This window comes from Lytechinus pictus, chromosome 12 (assembly GCF_037042905.1).
Source record: "Lytechinus pictus isolate F3 Inbred chromosome 12, Lp3.0, whole genome shotgun sequence".
Classification (NCBI taxonomy): domain Eukaryota; kingdom Metazoa; phylum Echinodermata; class Echinoidea; order Temnopleuroida; family Toxopneustidae; genus Lytechinus; species Lytechinus pictus.
In genome coordinates, this window is record NC_087256.1 from 1,407,564 (window position 1) to 1,427,059 (window position 19,496).

The following is a 19,496-nucleotide window of genomic DNA, read 5'->3' on the forward strand; positions in this document are numbered from 1 at the left end:
TTTGTCATATGATTAGAATGAGCAAAAAGAGATGTTTTGGGGTATATTTTCAGTGTCCAAAAGGGGAGAGTTGTTCATCTGTGACATCATAGATCTTGGTCGCATTGCCAATGAGAGGATCTCCATAGCATTAGTGATCTCGACATTCAAATGCTCATAACTCTTCTATTGCTAGTCCTATTTTACTCAAACTTTTGTTGATCTTATTCTTTGATTTTTCTGCTTTCACAAAAGCTAACTTGCTCCAAGAGTTTCATTCTCCTTTAAATGAGTTTAAGATATAATGATAGTGATATCTGTTTGTGATAGCGGCATACCATTTTAACATTTTGATATACTGTAGCATATAGGCCTATTTCTGTTTTTCAACAGAACATTTTATCGGTTTTTTTTCACATGTAAAAAAAAAATGGTAAAATATGCCCCCCCCCCCCAAAAAAAAAAGTATAGACTATATAAGGACTTGCAAGCAATTAATGGCACATACCGGTACACAATTGCGCTTTTCTGTTTTATACTCTGCTGGTGTAAAATTCACCGTAATGTGAATTTCATGCCATTTTAATGAGGAATTAAAATGGCAATGCATGCAAGATCAACACCCCAAGCTATATTATCAGGCCCACTTATAGTCTGTCAGTGGGGTTACCTGATATGCATAGGCGGGCCTAATGAAAGAAAAAGGCATTCTACTCATTTTAGTTGGAAATGGTAACATTTGAATGGAATGATTTACTTATAAAGTAATTTCAATGAACCCAATTGAATTAATACACACTGATGGGCATCTAAAATAATAATTCAACATTTATTTGAGACATATCCCCATATCATTTACAAATTGCAAGCTGTGTAGGCCTACAGGTTGGTTTGAGCCTTCCGATCTCATGCCGAAAGGGAAATGGTATTTCCGAATGCCCTCGTAAATTCGGAATCAAATTGAACAGCCAATTGAACGCTTGGTAAATTCGCGCCGCTTCGACTCGACTATTTCCGTGAACACTCGTGAGGCTCGTTTACCTTTATTCCCTCGATCCTCAAGCCAAACTGATTTCTCTAGGCCTACAGACTGCATGTATATTTTCTGCGCGCGTAAATTGTGTACAGGCCAGCTAGCTAGCTGTATGCGATTTACACACACGTTTTCTCATAGACCTGACACGAAAAGCCGCTGCCCCCGTGTTTTAAATGGGGATTCTGTCGGAAGGTTAGTGAAATTATAGCATTTTAGGAAGCTTCATTTTATGAAATAAGTTATTTCTTGAATTCGAAAATTATGGGACTATATGTTTATGAATTTAATGTTTATTATGACGTTCTGAATATCTTAATTTTTAATTTTATATGCCTGATTCTGACATCTCTCTCATCCTCTGATGTGAATCACATCACAATTTTTTTCCAAATAAATGTGAATGTCAAGTCATGTTTGTGATTAAATAGTAAGAACAGTGCCTATTTTTATTGCAAGCCAAAAAACATTTAAATAGATAAGACACTCCTATGATTACCTTATTAATGGCAAATTATTTAGGCTGAATATGTCTACAGTTTTAACTTCATTAGTTAATAGTTTATCTGATGTTTTGTCGGGACTGCACTTGATGATGGAATTAAAAATTTATTTTGATTGTGAACTGGATTATGATGAGTGATTATCGAAGACGTTGTTGACAGTTGTGACCTGGCAGGAGTCCGAGTTCGATGTGTGTCAAATTAGGGTAGTGGTTGTATGAATTTGTGTAGTCGAGATTTATGCGCAGCATTTTTACACTAAAATTCCTGATCCAATGCATATGACTTGAGTTGAGCAAAGTATGTCATGTAATGTATGTCAGGCCCACTCACGCTTATGCGAGGTTAGTATACTAACCTCACACCATGAACCGCATTTGGCAGTGGATTTCTAACTAGTGGATCGCACGTGCTGCGACTTCTGGTGTCCACGACTTCTATGGCTTGATTTTTCTGTGCGCGGCGGCATGTAATGAACCCTGGCTTGAGTGTGTTAGGCCTATGGCAAGTCTGCGCAGTCCCCCCTGTCTGTGCACAAGCATATCTGCGCGATTGTAGAAAAAGAAGATAGGCAACTAACACAGACTTTACACATGCATTACTGACAGATATTCATTATAAGATTTGACTCAAAATGGTGGAAAAATAATGAATTTGGGGCATTTCATGTGACACATGTGTGATGGCCTCAAAATGTGGCCTTTCTCGTAAAAATCCCTGAATCGTTTGCAAAGTGAATGGGTGCACAGACATGGGGTATAGTGAGTGATTGTATTACCGACCGGCCTTGTATTACCGAACGCGCGCATCATACGCATCAGAAAATAATTTTACGCTCAAAATTTTGCAACATCCTTCCAAAGAGAACTTGAATAGAAAGATGATGAAAAATTGTAAAAAACCCATTTTCAAAGTCTTAATATTCTTTAAATAATAAAATATGGTCAAAATAGCTCATCAGTGATTTTGTTGTTTTCTCAACTTTTCCCATAGATAACACACGTTCGGTAATATGATACCTTTTTCAAGTGACCCAAATATTTCACATGCGAAGAGGGATCCAATTGGAAGCTAATATCGTAAAAAGGAAAAACGATTTCGGCAAAATTTTTACATATTGATATTTTGTAGGTAATTGTGTATTTATGGTGAAAGTTTGGTGAATTTCATGAGAATAATGTGTTTGATATGATTGAATTCATGAAAAGTGTTCGGTAATACGATCCACTACCATACCATTTTTTTTTTAATCTGAAAATGACTGCCCAAGGTTTTTTCAAAGAAAATCCTATATTTTCTCACAAATATTTATGAGATATTTGGTACACTTACTAAATAAGGAACATTAATTGAAAGATTTTGTGAAATAAAAAGAAATTCATGTTGAATCTAAACTCAAATTGTTAGGTGCGCAGACTTGGGGACCACCATCACAAAGAACACTGTTTTAATATACAAGGCAAAGCACTACTAAAACCTGGCTTAATCTTTGCGTTTAATGGTGTGTATCCCTGCATTAGCCAAAAAAGCAATACATGCAGCAACTGTTTAGTTGCAATTACACCTTTGCATAATGGGCAAGACTTCCATATGTCCCCTCCACTATAATTGAAAAAAAATATGGAGGTTTATCAAGAATAATCTAACATATATCTGAGAGATTTAAGAAGGAAAAGTTGGATACATACCAAAATATGGCTTTATTCCGTCAAAATTTTGAGTGTGTAATTCTCAATGGCATCGGTTTATTTAGTCAGAAAAATAAATACCCAATACTCTTGGAGAGTAGACTAGTCGTTATATCTGTTGTTAACCGTTATGAAACCCATGGCTTTCAACAATTCCTGCTAGCTCAGTAAGTAAGGCGACAGACTGGAGATGCCTCGTTCTGCAGCGAGAGGTGCGAATCCAAGTTCCAACCGGAAGTAAGAAGAAGAAAAAATAGAATGAAAGAAGTGGGTTTTGGAGAAGTATTTTTTTTAATTAGTGGAGGCGGAGACATAAGGAAGTCTTTCTGTCTAATGCATTGCCTAATGCACTCGTACAAAGTTGAACGCAGTAAAATGAGGTAGGCCCTAATGCAGCAGAGGTGATTTGAGATAAATCGAGCACTAACGCTGTGTAGCCTATACTTAAGCTGCTCTTTGTTGCTTGCCCTTGCGCGTCCTTGCATTTGCTTGTTCAGATCATGAATATATTTGCTCCTATTTTATGAAGTTTGGGTGCATTCAGTTGTGGATGTTCAAACTACTGAGCTAAAACATGAGGCCTCTGCGTTAAACTGTGTATTGACCTTGTATTAGTATTAGCTTGTTCATTGCATTGTGTTGTGGTTCTTTGCGTCGGGGTAAAAGGGGGAGGGCTGGGGGTGATTTTGCCCCCCAAAAGTTCAAAATAGCCCTGGAAGCTAAAAGGAGTCCTGGAAAAAATTGTCATTCGTTGCATTGTTAAAGCTTATCCAATGTTGCAGATTATCATTAAGGCAATAAGTTGTGAAAAGTAGCCCCCGTAAATAAAAAATATTTTTTGTCTGGCCTGTGTTAAGGGCTACAGGCAATTCTCAGCTGAACGCAAGCCCAAAACGCAAAGGTGTGAGCCAGACTTGAGACGGTAAATTGCCAACTTGTTCTCATTACATGGTGTACCTTCATTTCATTTCACAACCATCTTGTTCAATAACCATTTCATCCAATGATCAATTTGTCTAATCACCAGTTAGTCAAATGCCCATTGTCTTTTCATTCTTTACCCCCAATTAAGACTTACTCAAATTAGACCAAATGGAACATATCTTTCATTTGAATGGCCATGGCTCTAGAGGGGGGGGTGCAACAAGCAATTCAGTAGAGATCTATGTCACTATCACCCTGCCATATTGAGTTTCTTATGTTTCTGAATCTTTGTGATAGATCTTGAGGAATTTTAGGAGCGGTTTGGGCTTTTTTGGGGGGGGGGTGAGGGTGGAGGGATTAACAGCAATGGGGAGTAAACTCGGGCATATGATGGAATTGTGGAATTCAAATTTGTAGTAAATTATCTTTTGTCTCCCTTGCAGAATACATGTCAGCATTGATCAGAGAACCAAACCAACTACACACAAACAAGGATAGCAGTGATCAGTAGGATACAAGGCTTGGAGAGAAAAGGATGAATACCTCTGATCCTCCAAGTCAACTTCCTCCACCGCCACCTCTTCACAGAGAGACATCTGAAGGAAGCAGCCTTCCTACCATGCAGGCGATGGGAAACTCTTCACCATCAAAGCTCCTCGGCATTGCCTCTACTGAGACGCCCATTTCTGCTGTAGGTCACAGTCACATTCCGGTCAAGTCAATCCCAGGCCCTACCCATCATAAGATTGCACAACCTATGCGCCAATCTGAGCCAGCACAGACACTCCATACATTCCCAAGCGGTCCTCAATTGATGGACTTGGCTCAAAAGCCTCCTCAGCAGTCCCTCTCATTATCGGTAGTAGAGCATGTTGTGCTGCAGGAACAGTCAACTCTAAAGGCATCTCAGAAAGTAGTTCCAACTCCAGACCTGTCTGGTTCTCCCATCAATATGCCAATTACCAGTGCATCACATCTGCCTTCAGAATCTCTAGGACAGGTGTCTCCTACTAATGCATCTCAGAAAGAAGCTCCAACTCCAGATCTGTCTGGTACTCCTGTCAAAATGCCAATCACCAGTGCATCATTGCCACCTTCAGAATCTTTAGGACAGGCTACTCCAGAACCTTCGGGGGATATCCCAGTGAAAGGCACACCACCTGAACTGATGTGCACTCCGACCAAACAGAGTTCAATTATTCCAACACCTCCTTCTGACCCTGGACCCATTGAAACCTCAGAGACAGCATCACCAGAGATAAAGATTAAAATCAAGAAGACGGTTAGCAGAGGGAAACCAAGCCTTACTTCAACGTTGCTCAGCACTGATGAATCTCCACAGAAGACATCACCAAGTGGAAGTGACACTGAGTCAGCAACTTACACAAAGCGCAATCTGATGGCCAGTGTTGAAAGAGAGCTGCCCGTTGACCCAACACCTACCAAACCTCCAACTGTAGCTCAGAGGAGAGATACAGTAAAGGCTGCCAAAGGAAGCAGCCTCCCAATTCCTAAGGGCCACTACATTAAGCAACCCCTTCCAATCAATGATGAAAAGCCATGTGAATGGCTTGTTGGAGATCTGGTTTGGTCTAAAGTTAGCGGACATCCATGGTGGCCTTGTATGGTAGCATATGACCCCAACCTGGGGATTTACACAAGAATGAAAGGTGAACATTGCCCCTATCCTTGTTGGCCATTTGCCTTTACCTTGAAAGGGTGTAGAAGAATAAATGTGAGATAAAATAATGATAGTACATTTTTTTTAGCAATAAAACAGTTACTCTATAGCACATATCGGATTAAAGTCTCAATACATTTTCCAATTGTTTGGATATTATTACCCTGGCTGTACCCTGGCATCCTAGAAATAGAAAGGCTTATACATCCCATCTCATGAAGTTTGTCTTAATTTTATATTGTTTCAATTGGAAACCATAACTATGAGCGCAAAATATAATCTGTACATTAAGTTGAATTTTAGATTCATGGTAATGTTCAAGAGATTAAATAGGACAACACTGTAACAACACTATTACTGCAAGAAGTCTGAATTGTACATTTAATTTAATTTTTGATGTAGCATTCGCTTATTTTTGTTCCAGGATGAAAGACTTAGGGGTACAGTGTCTATCATGTCTTTTCTGTTTTTCTCTTATCTCTAGGATCCATTGGGAAAGCCTATAGAATGTACCATGTGCAGTTCTTTGGAGAGGTCCCAGAGAGAGGCTGGGTGAGCGGAAGCAGCATGAAAAAGTTCTCGGGACGTGACCAATATGATTCATTAGTTGAAGAGATGGTCAGCAAAGTTCGAAAAGCAGAGAGATCTCGCATGCTATCCAAACTAGCAGTGAAACCCTGTAGGAGAAATGCTTGGGATGCTGCCATTTCAGAATGCGAGAGGGCGCTTCCAATGAGTAGACATGAACGCAAACTCAATTTCACTTTCAAGTATGAGATGCCTAAGGCAGGCCCTGCTGGTGAACAGATTGATGTTGTGTCACTCGGGGATTCCCCAAAGATGAAAGCCAAGAGGGCTTACAAGAAACAGAAAGAAGATGCTCCAACCCCCGATGCTAGTGGGGATGCACTACCGCAGAGCAAACAAACCCCAGGAACAACTAAGAAAGCTAAATATGAGCCTGATACACCTAAGAGAAAAAGAGGTCGGAAGACCAGTCAGTTCTTGGAGTTCTCCAAACTGTACAAGAAGGAGATTGTGAAGGAACATCCTGGTATTGGCCAAAGGGAAATCTATGAGAAACTGCAGGATAAATGGGAAGGTTTGTCAGAAGAAGATAAGGAGAAGTATAACACCAAGCCTGTCACCCCACCTTCCACTAAGAGAGGTATGTATCTGAAGAGTTTAGGTGATTAATCATGGCTCATACTATTTGCAGATATAATTGCAACAAAGCTAAAGAAGCAACAAGCACGAAACTTGTCATTAATATAAGTATTCATTTTTTGTCCATAATTGGAAATTCTTCTTGTTTACATGCTGCGCAAAATGACAGACAACAAATTGTATAAATTTCACATTAACAATGGAATATACATTTGGAACATGACAATAAACATAATATATCTTACATAATAATTCATAACAGAGTATTTAAATAAAATGAAGGCATTATATGAGTTCACTGAAATTTGCAATTTGGGAAATATCAAGAAAAGACAATTATTTGATTGATTATATTGTAATAAAGGGTGAAAAACTTGGTTAGATGTAATTTACATTTCAGGTGAGTACTAATGTAGTTGGGTAATGTATTCAAGTATTCTTGCTAACATGGATCATAATCAAGTCAGGAGAGGGAGGCAGAAAATGAAAGAGAGAGAGAGAAATGGGAAGGGAAGAGAGTAGAAACAAAGAAAGAGAGAAAAAAAAAGGAAGAAAGACAAAGATGAAAAGAAAGAAGGTAGAAAATAAAGAAAGAAAAAGAAAGGGGAGGCGGAAAGGTATACTCAAGCCATTGAGTTTAAGAGACGGAGAGAAGTGGGTACAAACGAGTTAAGATAACGGGTGGTATTTGCCTTAACAGACCGCCATCGTTTTCCACTCCTTAACATAACATAATGAATATTTAGAGGATGTGATTTATCTCTAGATACTTCCATTGCCTTATTCAGAGTTATTTCTTCGCAGTTCATGACCAGGTCAAATTCAATCTTCAAGATTTTACCAGCTTGCTTCACTATTCTTTTTAGTTTCCTCTTATCTTGAATTCTAGCACTATTATACCACACTGAGCACCCAAAGATCATTACGCTTTCAATCACTGATTTATAAAACATATTCATGATTTTCCTATCCACTCGAAAGCTTAGTAGCTTCCGAAGAAAGTACATCCTTTGGTTTCCTTTTTTAGATGCATCATTGATTTGATTTTCCCAAGTTAATTTGCTATCTATAGTCGTACCTAGCTATTTATAGTTTGAATTTATTTCAATCTCTTCATTATTAATGCGGATTGGGTTATCGAGAGGATTCAAAGTTTTCCTTGTTCGGAAATCCACAACCATTTCTTTAGTTTTTGATGTGTTTAGCTCGAGATGGTTATCTTTACACCATTGCACAAAACGTTCAATACCCGTTCTATACTCTCTTTCATCTTCCTTAATGGATGAGCTTTAGAAATTCTATTATATTTGAGGCAATGTTGACTAGAAAACAATTTGTTTCTTGCCTCAGAATATCAAGACAAAGTTAATACTGACAATACTTTGCCATGCGAATAGAGTTCAGCCAGTTAAATTCAATAACTGGAATAACTATAAATGTTTACAAGCCTTTGAAAAGGTTCTCTGTTCCTTAATAGCCAAATGACCTGAGATGAACAGAAGGGAGTGGATATTGTTAATTGGTAATGTCACTGCATTTTTCCCCCTCATTGCCAACTATTACAATGGACTTGAAGCCCTTGGTCCTTTCTTAGCCTTTGGTGAATACTAATTGACCAAATAACCAACACTACAAGGCATCAATCAATACAGGCTAAAACATTAGTTCAGATAATGCATTGATCCCAAGTATGAATAAATTAACTGGCCCCATAACACAAGGCTTAGTGCTAGATCTTATGACCAATTTTTTCTGCTTTATTACATTGATGATTATGTGTAATCAAGCATATAAATCAACTGTATGATCAATCGCTTTAGCTCTGCATTACAATCCTCAAAGTGAAAGTTGGTTTTGATTTCTTGATTCTACAGAGAGAAAGCGGAAGAGTCCTCCAGAGCAGGATACCCAGACAGCCCCTGTGAAGAGGTCCAAGCGGGAATCAAAACCTTCCAAGAAACTCCAAGAAGCTGATCTCTCCAGCCTTGGCTTCTCCCCAAAGGTTGTGGCTTCAATCAAGGTATTTGACCATCAGGGAAAATATTACACAGGAGCTTGGGGTGATTTTGCCCCCTGAATACTCAAAAGAGCCCTGGAAAATTTCCCATTTGTATAATGTGAAAAGTAGCCCCCGAAAATTTTCCAAACAAAATCCTAGTGACTATCTCAATGGATGAGAAGTGGATATATTGTTCAGAAACACAGTTAACCTGTGTTATCTCCAGATAATATCTTTATTTTGAAGACATAGCCCTTTATTTCAAGTCTGGATTAACTTGAACCATAATCCGTACGGAAAGCTGAAAATGTCACATGGTTGGAAAATTTTAAAACACGGTTATTGGTTTTTGCTGCAAATATATATATTTTTTTTTCTTTTAGTATTGAAAACAATTCATCCCATATTGTCTATTCCCAGAAATATAGCGAAGCTTCTCAGTCAGAATCCACTAGTTCTGATGGACTTCTTTCCCCATCAAGGGAAGCAGTCCCTCCAAAGAAGGGCAGAGGACGACCATTAGGATCCTTCAAGCCTGTTCCTAGCAAAGAGCCTTCAATCACCAAGCAGTCAAGGCCAAGGAAGAGCTTGCCAGCTCCTGAAGGCACTAAACCAGCTAAGAAAAGGAGGGGAAAGCAGGATGAAACTCCCATGGAGACCAGCACTAAACCTGATGTGATAACATCAGATGTAAGTTATCAACTTATAGTGGAAGTCCATCCCAATTTGAATGTTTTGGAAATGTATTTTTTTTTTTTTAATATATATAAAAAAATTCAGAAAAGTTTGAACAAAATCTGATGAAAAATAACGACACTACAAAATTTTGAATTGGCAGCATTGGTAATGTCGTTGTGATGTATGGAGTATGGTAGGGACAACTCCTTTTGCTACAGGACACATGTGATTTTTTTTTTTTTTTAAAGTTTTACCGAGATCAATATTTTTATGAGGTCATCTAATAAGATGCAATCCACATTATATCAAAAAGAAATAACTCATAATTTTTACTTTCTTTTATGTTTGTGGATGATTCAGATTGAGTGGTTGATAAAGCTATCCTATATATTAAACAGGGTTTAAAGGTCAAGTCCACCCTAGAAAAATATTTATTTGAATAAAATTAATAGAGAAAAATCAAACAAGCATTATGCTGAAAATTTCACCAAAATCGGATTTAAAATAAGAAAGTTATGACATTTAAAAAATTCCCTTTTCACAAAACAGTGATATGCACAACTCAGTGACATGCAAATGAGACAGTCGATGATGTCCCTCACTGACTATTTCTTTTGTTTTTTATTGTTTGAATTATACAATATTTCATTTTTTACAGATTTGACAATAAGGACCAACTTGATTGAACCACATAGTATTAAACATTGCTAATTGCACATGTTCAGGGAGGAATTGATCGTTGTTTCACATGACAACAGGGAGAAAAGTTGAATATTTCATATAATAAAATACAAAAGAAATAGTGAGTGATGTCATCAGTCTCTATTGCATACCGACAAGGATATGAATATAACTGTTTTGTGAAATTAAGCGAAACTTTAAAATGTCATAACTTTCTTATTTTTCATCCAATTTTGATGAAATTTTCAGTGTTATGCTTGTTGGATCTTTCTCTTTTTATTCGAATCAACTTTTTGTTGGGATAGACTTGTCCTTTAAACTTTCATTATGTTTTCTCATTCCCCTTAATGTGTTTGATTTTAGATGAGTCAAGACTTTGCTGAGATGCAAGAGGAGGATGATGAGGGTGGTCTTATCATCGATACAGACATCATTGCTGATGCTATCCAGTCTGTCACTGATCGTCAAAAAGGCAACCCTCCTAGTGGTAATCATCTTATTATTCCTTAGTATTTTCTCTTTTATTTAGGCTTAGTAGACAGCTGTTAAATGAAGCATTAGTAACTAAAATAACTCATTCTTATGAACTAGTGGGACAGAATGACAGCCAGAAGGAGTTTGCAATGGCTGTTTACTACCGTAAGCCTAATTTCTCTTCCTACAGCCCATTTAGCATTCATTGTTTTTTTTTTCAGTTCACTATATTTGTTAAAATATTTTGCTGTGGTTTTATGGAATCACAAGTTCACAGTCACAAAAGATTCCATATCCAGGGTTATCACCGGGGATTCTTTAGTGGTGGAAATTTCATTGAGTGATGCCTTGCCATGGGGGTTCAGGGGGGATGAAAATGAGTCTGCTTTCAGAGTCTAATCTTTGGAAATATTAATTTTGTATTTTTGTTGTTAGTTGGGAAATTAGTGACAGTCGATGGGTTGTGATATTGCATAAAGTGTGAGTCAGAGATTTTGGGTATGGGAAGGTTCTTAGCAGCGCTGAGTACTGTAGTGACACACTGTCAATTTCTATACAAAGTTATTTGCTATGTACATATGAAGAGCACACTTGCAAAAGGGGTTAGGTCCATTTTTCATCAAATTTAATTTTTATGTCTTAATGTATAGATTTTTAGTAGCTCTATAAGATGAAACCAAAAAAAAGTTGAAATTCCTATTAAAAAAGTGAACTAAAATGGCAAAGAAAAATCACTCTTTTTTTTTTTCAAAAGGGGTTAGGTCCACACATAATTTTTTGGGAAAAGAATATCTTAAAAAATATGAAGACAGGTATATTTCTCTTATACCCAATTTTATGTTCTCATGGTAGGGTATCATGAAAATTCAGTTTCACATAGGAATATTGCAATATGGGAGAATTAAAAAAATGATTTTCTTGGAGTGGACCTAACCCCTTTTGCAACTAAACTATTCTGAAGAACTCCTTTGTCAAAAGGGGTTAGGTCCATTTTTCATAAATTTTATTGTTTTCTGTCTCTAAACCTCTAAATTTTTAGTCACTCTGATGATACCAGAGACAATTTGAAATTCAAATGAAAACGTGAATGAAAGTGGCAAAAGAAAAATCACTTTTTTAATCAAAAGAGATTAGATTCATTTCAGTTTACTTGCAAAAGGTGTTAGGTCCACAATGATAATTTTTTTTTTAATATATAGAAAAAAATTGAAGACAGGTAGATTTCTTTTATACCCAATTTCATGTTCACATGATAGGGTAGTACATCATGACAATTTAGTTTCTCATGAGAATATTGCAATAAGTGAGAATAAAAGACATGGTTTTTCTCGGAATGGTCCAAAGTGGACCTAACCCCTTTTGCAACTAAACTCATATATACATGGTGTTTCTTCTCTATTTCTCTCAAATCGGTCCCTTAGACCAGGGATTTCTGATATTGTAACTTTGTAAATATCTTGTGGCAGCTAGGCAATATGGTCGCAATATTTAATATTCAGTATTATCTAAACCTATAATCATTACATTTCTCCATGGATTGAAAGTCCTACGCAAGGATTTAAAACAAAATTATTACTCAAGTTGCTGAACAAGGCGCTTGCCAAGTTAAATTTATTTTTTGTCGACAACATTATGCCTTTGCTGCTGTGTATTTTTAAATTCACGCTGACTCTTGCATCAAAGAACACCCTTTTCTTGGTCCATGCTTCTGCTTCATTCATAAAAAAGTGTATTCAATATTGTGTGTGAGAGCTTATAAAGCTGGATGTGAGAAACCAATTGCAGAAGAGTAAATGAACATCTTGTCTGTTTTGGTGGAGTTTATTACCTCTTCCCTAAAAATGTTAGAAGATCAGCTTTGCAGTTGACTATTTTATAAGTATATGTTTCTATGTGTGGGACTAATTTGGGCTGTGAGAGAGTAGAGCGGTGGATTTTCACCCCCTATCTCAAGCGATATTATGACTACTTTCAGATTGCCAATGTATTGCACAAAGCATCGAGGGGGCGCAGATTCTGCAATAGCATCTCAACCTATATTATCAAACATTTACATGAATTGATACGGAAATAAAACGAGTGTGTGCCCCTTATCCTGGTATCTTAAATGTTCTGAACAAGTGTGGATGTAAACAGAATTTTCTTCATTGATGTTATTTGACAAAGCTTGCTTCTCATGCTATTTGTGTGCAGTGCCAGATTCAGTTCACAACACAGAATGATGTTGTCCAATGTCTACCACAAGGAAGAAAGTTGATTCAGTTTCAGGTGTTTGGCATCTCTGTCTTTTCTTGTATTGTCCTGTTGGATATCTCTTGATTAGTAAGGATTTTAGTGTGAAGACTGAAGTGTGGACATTTTGGTTTTGTTTTTGGTTTATTATGACCTTGCGTCAGCTGATGGAATTTCGTTTCTCACTCTGTGTTTAAGGGGATGTTTTGCATTTGCCGTGCAGAAAATGAGCTTCATATACGTTTATTGATTGAGCTGCAAGCTGAATTTAGACTGAACAAAGGACTTGAAGAGATGTGCAATTGTAGATGTATAATTTAATTACAACTAGACAATATTGATTACCCTTCAATGATTTCCAATGTCAGAGGAACAGCCCAGATTAATTTCTAAAAAAGGTTATTAGCCTATAACTACAAAATAATTCTAACTTGAGATTGAAAAAAAAATACTGAGTTAATTAATATGTAGCATACATATACTTATCTTGCTATATGGAGTATATGGTTGAAAATATTGTATTTATGATTTAGTGCATTAAGTACTAGGCTAACTTTTTACCAAGTAAAATCTGCTGGCAGATAGCAATATAATCTTTGAAGTAGCATGCATTGCTATGGTCTATCATGTTCTAAGCCAGAAACCTGGTTGTTTAAAAATTGCATTGTAATCTAATCAATGGGATTGTGACCTGATGTGACTTACTACATGTGTATTGAAAGCTGTAAGCCATTACATCAATTTTGTGAAATCTTTTTAGGATAGTATTCATCAAAATTTATGAAGCTATGTCATTAGATTTTAATAAGTAATCATGTCTTTCTTAGCAATGTTGTATTGAAAGGATTTAGCAAAATGCGAAACTAGAAATTATTATGCAGATTGGCAAGTGAAAATTTAATCAGAGCCTAGATTTTCAAAATTACAAAATTAATTTGAGGTCAATGATTCTAGTTTTAAAGTTTATTGTACAGTAGCTGATGGTGTATAGATTGTAATTTTGATTTTTTTTTTTCATTTTTGTTTCAGAAGTGTGACCATACCCGTAGACTGCCCCAGTGTCTATTGAGGTATGCACATTGAAGGCAATGATTGATGACATCTTTTATCAGCGCTGTTGCATGCATGTATTTATACCAATTAAAATGATGCATAATAGTTGGTTACTTAGGAATATTTGAGACTTCAGGGACATGTAGCACGAAAGTCACTATTATGATAATTTTGTCATCAAATTGTAACTGTCATGAAATCCTTGATTTTGATTGACTGTTGAGCCAGTCCTCGCCGTTGGATAACAATGTTAACCATGATAGTAAGGTTTGTGCAATATGTCCCTAATCAGGAAAATGTGAGGATTTGCTTACATTAGACTACTTATTAGTTTGTAAAAGACTGCCTGTATTGGCGATAGCGTGCTATGCTGTTTTGTATCATTTATGATTGTATACATCCATGAAAAGAAAGGTTTTTGTTACTTATTAAAGAATATGATTAATCTGAAAAAGGAAATGTATGACATTTTTTTAAGGAATAAGGGCATGAAATTTGTTACTTAATCATATTTGGATCATGTTAGTAAATTTTGTTTTGATTAAGCAATCAAAGATAGTTATCAAAGATTATGTATCTCTGTGATACTACACACTTACAGATATCTATAATGCTTGTGGGATTGGAAAACTGTTGATCATATTTGGGTATTGATTTTTTTGGGAAAAAATACTATCTTGGAATTCAGGTTTATATTTGTGAGAGAATGGATATTTCAGTCCTAAAAAAAATACATGTAGTTAAGTTTGGTTCTAAAAACCTTCTAATAAATTGGATGATTTTCCATTGAAAAAAAGTTGAAAGATGCAAATTAATTTTAAGGGGTACTCGAGGCTGAAAAAAAATATTAGTTGCGTAAAATCAGACAATCTAAAATTGAAAAAGTGAAAATTCATCAAAGTCGGACATGGAATAACAAATTTTCAACATTTTAAAGTTTTGCATTATTTCAGTGAAACAATTTGATGCATGTCTTTATGAATATGCAATGAGGAAGCTGGTGATGTCATATCCCCACTTCTAATATTCATTGCACAAAATTACATTTCATACTTTGTCCTCCAAAATGAAACAAATTAAGATTAACTAAATAATCATTGTTGCAACTTATTTTGTTGCAAGGGAGACATTCCATAAACATATGTATGCAAATATAAAATAATTATGATTTCATCATGTACAGTAATAACTTAAGAAAATGCAAAGTAGGGACATGACATTAGCCCACCTGATGTTCTTGATAGTGTGCATGTGTTTTCTTTTTTTTTTAGAATTTAATTCTATTTTCAGCACTTTGCTAGATTTTTCAGTTTTTTTTTTTTTTTTTTTTTTTTTTTTTAGTTTGGTGTACCCCTTTTATTAGGAGTATTATATTACTCTTGTAGGACTGGCACAGCATCTAAAACATCTGTTAGAACTTCAAATTTGTTAAACATTTTTTTTTTCCTTTTTTATCTTCGAGAGGGGGGGTATATTTTGTATGTTGTTTTTTCCCCCAGTTATAAAATGATACATGCCCATTTTTTTATAGAAATAAATTCTATTACATGTAATTTTTAATAACTTACAAAGTTCAAAATTTAAAGTTTATTTGAACTCTAAGTCCTATCAAGAATTTGTTGTTGTAAATATGAAAATCCATTATTTTGTTTAATTTTTGTGCTCAAATTTTCACTGTCCATCTATCTCAATACCAGATTCCAATCAGAAGCCATCTGAATCTGGGAGAATAATTATTTTTCAACATGATTAGGACTTCATGAAATTTTATTCACAAGCAAAATGAAAGTCAAGGTTTCATGATGTGGATCAGAGTAGCTAATTAAGTTTATAATTTTCTTTTGAGATGGGCTGATCTTCAAAGTTTCTTTATAGTGTTGAATCCTAATTACTTTCAGTATGGATATTCCCTTAATATATTTTCATCTGAATGTGACAGTTTTTTTTAGAAAACCAAATATACCTCATTCAGTACTTAAATGTAATATAGTAAGTCTTTTAAATTGTAAGGACAGATTTATTTGTAATATATTTAATAAAGATTGCCATGGTGATTTTGTATATCAAGCAAAAACAAATCTTCCACTAAAGCTATTTGTAATTTGATGTTGATTGCTATGCCAAATAAATATTATAAGAGACAAGATTCTTATTAAAGACTTGAATTGAACATAGTATGCTTGCGTGCGAATTGTGTCTATCTCTATGCAGCGAGGCTTGTGGTTGGTGTTTGGTGGAATCTTGGTTAGTTTCATGGCTACTATTTGCTTGTTTTCTTTTGCTGCTGTTTGCATGTTGAACTGCTGCTTTCAATAATGTCTTGGCTTAGTAGAAGTAGATAAAAGCATGACTTTGATCATATATCTCAGGGACTCAGTTTTATAATTATGAGGGGAGCAGTAAAAAGCTCTCCTAAAACTTTTAAGGGGAGCACTACAAAAAGCTCTTCTTTGACGTACAAGGGAATCTCTCATGTCCGATTTCAATATGGATGGAGGAATGTACACTAAGGCACAACCCACAACCAAAGGAGACAAACAATCAGATATAGATCTATGCAATATTTATCTCATTGAACTTTTTAATGTAATTCTTGCAAGTGTGTTATTGCTTACAAAAGTTACAATATAATTGAGTGTTATTTACAAAACCTTGACAGAGAATGAGGTTTTCAAGGTTGACTCTATCAGTTTGATCATTGACTGACAAGTAATGACTAAGTAATCGCTGAGGCGAGTGATAAATCGCTCTACCAAAAATGGATTAAGGAGAACGGTAGCGAGTGATCGTTCTCTCTCCCCTTAAAACTGAGTCCCTGATATCTTTAATGGATTTAAGATTTTCCCCCCACACAATCAAGATTAGGTTAAATTGTCTTGTTATATTATCATCTGTGATTGCAGTATGTGTCTTCTGAGCTGAACAGACAGCCAATTCTGTGGTTGGCCAGAGATGAGATTGCAGAACTAGCAGATTAACAGTCTATTTCTCTGAGAGAATATTATTGAATTCTTTGGTTAGATTTTAAACCTTCAACAATTTTTAGACAGGTCTCTCTACCTAATTTTCATGATTATGTAATGTATTTAAACCAATCATCTAGCAAATCAGAAGAACCACTCCAGGGATAGTGTGTTGCATGTTTTGCATCCTTCTTCATTGGCATTGAGAGATCAACCTCTGTAGTAGTTGAACTAATTTTACAACTTTGAATCTAGAGTTATTTCAATATGCGTCATCAATTGGTGCGCTAGTTGGTGCGCTAGTGCCCTTTGGTAAGGCATTAATCCTCATTACCAGGTCCTTCGGAGAGGACCTTAAGCCGTCGGTCCTCTGGTTGCTTGCTTACAAGCATTCATGCTTTCTTAGCAATCAGGTAAAAAATCCCCACCAATCAATCAATCAATCAAAAAATAGAATTGGAAACACCGTTTGTGAAGGATGAATAGTGGTGCATCTTGGATAAATGCCCTTGGGGGCAGGCACTGAAACTTTGCCCCTTGTAACATGAGACACCAGAGTGAGCACATAAATTGATGCTAGTGGCTTCTTTGGTTCATCAGAATCTTTCCAGAATTTTTCTAAACTTGGGAATTGTTTTATTTCAATATGCATCATGAATAGAATCAGAAACACCGTTTGTGAGCGATGAATCGTGGCATATCTTGGAAAAATGTCCTTGGGGCAGGCACTGAAACTTTGCCCCTTGTAACATTAGACATACAGAAAGCACATAAATTGATGCCATTGGCTTTGGTTCATTAGTTAATCTTTCCAGAATTTTTGTAATCTTATGAATTGTTTTTTGTTCCTCATGAAAGTGGAATGGGTTCATGTGTCCCTCTTGCCTCTTCCTCCAACGCTACCAAGATCATGGTTATATTTTCATTGTGATTTGAAAGTCTATTTTCTTCAATATTTATGAGTTACAGTGTACTTAACTTATTGAGAATCCTGGCAGGTGTTTCATAAAGCTGTTCGTAAGTTAAAGAGCGACTTTAAAGGGGAATCCAGCCTTGGCCATTAAATGTTGTGTTGGGAAGGAGAAAAATAAATTAAACAGAATGGTGAAAGTTTGAAAGAAATCGGACAAGCAATAAGAAAGTTATAGCTGCTTTAAAATTGAGATCACTAATACTATGTAGATTTCAAATTGGCAACTGGATAAGTAAATTATGACAAGGGGCAAGGACAACTTTCCCATAGGCCATGTACTTTATTATCAGGGATTAGTGGTTTTCTCCTAAGTACCCATTCCCCTGGGGCAGTAATCTAAATATAACCCAGGTAGTATATTGTTTTATGTCCTCATGAAAGAAAAATATTAATTTGAAATAAAACTTTTGGGAAAAATCACATTTTCGCCATGATATGAATTGGAGTACATGGAAGAGTAGTCCTTGCCTTACATCACTATGACATCCCATATGCGGCCAATTTGAAGTCTCCATGGGTACAGTGATTACCAATATTTACAACTTTTAAAAATTCATAACTTTCTTGTTGTTTGTCCAATATTGTTCAAACTTTCACCTATCAACTTGTCTGATTTTTCTTTTCTTTATAAAAACAATTTTTTATTTGGGTTGGATTCCCCTTTAAGGACGACTGGTGATCCTTTCTTATGGTAAATGATATTCACCATTAATGTTCATTGTTGATTATTTAGTGTGTAAGGAAGGTTCACCAGTCGTTCTTAAAGTCACTCTTAACTTACTAACAGATTTATGAAACGGCCTTCTGGTTGTCTATTTTGGAGGAAGATCACAATAGATTTCATATTCCAGTTACTGCTTCTCAACTTTGATGCTCCCTATCAGCATTTTCAAAACTGGTCCTTTCAAGAAATGATCTTAAGACCCAACGACCTCGTAGGAATGATACTGAGCCAAACCAAGAGCAATTTTTGTCCTACTTGTATTTGATATTAATTTCAGCATATAGTAAATTACCTCCCTAGACACCTCATTTATCAGTATTTCATACAGATTAAAATCAGTTTTAACCTGAAAGAAATAAATTCTAACAATCCTTGCAAGTGCGCATGATTTATTCTCTCATGTTGCAACTAATATCCCATACTGAAAAATAAGATATCAAGAGATCATTTCCTGTTAGATTTTCTTATGAGTTTATAACTTCCATCTGGATATTGTACATGAATGTCTGCTATTATTTGTATACCGGTACTCATGCTCGTTCCATCCATGAAGACTGAATGTTGCCTGTATGTGTTCTAGTGTGTGTTATTATGAACCTTCATGCTTAGTTAAAGGAAATTGGGTTTCTGTGTGATAAGTGAATGTGATTTCATGCAATGCTCCATCTTCAGCAATTCATGCTGAAGATGGATTGAGAATGGGAGAGACAAGAGAGAGGGATGGGGGCAGAATGAGGTAGAAAG

The 19,496-nt window shown here is 35.9% G+C and overlaps 1 protein-coding gene across 1 annotated transcript; it reads left to right on the forward strand.

Moving 5' to 3' along the window:
- Positions 1-836: 836 nt before the first annotated feature.
- LOC129273332 (histone-lysine N-methyltransferase NSD2-like) lies at positions 837-16,267 on the forward strand. The gene is made up of 7 exons (XM_054910354.2): positions 837-1,207; positions 4,571-5,797; positions 6,293-6,976; positions 8,850-8,995; positions 9,395-9,664; positions 10,697-10,820; positions 14,069-16,267. Exons 2-7 carry the CDS (start codon positions 4,663-4,665, stop codon positions 14,074-14,076), a joined length of 2,367 nt encoding a protein of 788 aa, XP_054766329.2. The 5' UTR covers positions 837-1,207; positions 4,571-4,662; the 3' UTR covers positions 14,077-16,267.
- Positions 16,268-19,496: the final 3,229 nt, after the last annotated feature.

What these genes read in the sequence shown, in the direction of transcription:
- LOC129273332 (XM_054910354.2), top strand. Translation starts at nt 4,663, where the DNA reads ATGAATACCTCTGATCCTCCAAGTCAACTTCCTCCACCGCCACCTCTT. An exon ending in CCCACCTTCCACTAAGAGAG is followed by an intron (nt 6,977 to 8,849) that starts GTATGTATCTGA and finishes TTGATTCTACAG; the next exon opens with AGAGAAAGCGGAAGAGTCCT. An exon ending in AGGTTGTGGCTTCAATCAAG is followed by an intron (nt 8,996 to 9,394) that starts GTATTTGACCAT and finishes GTCTATTCCCAG; the next exon opens with AAATATAGCGAAGCTTCTCA.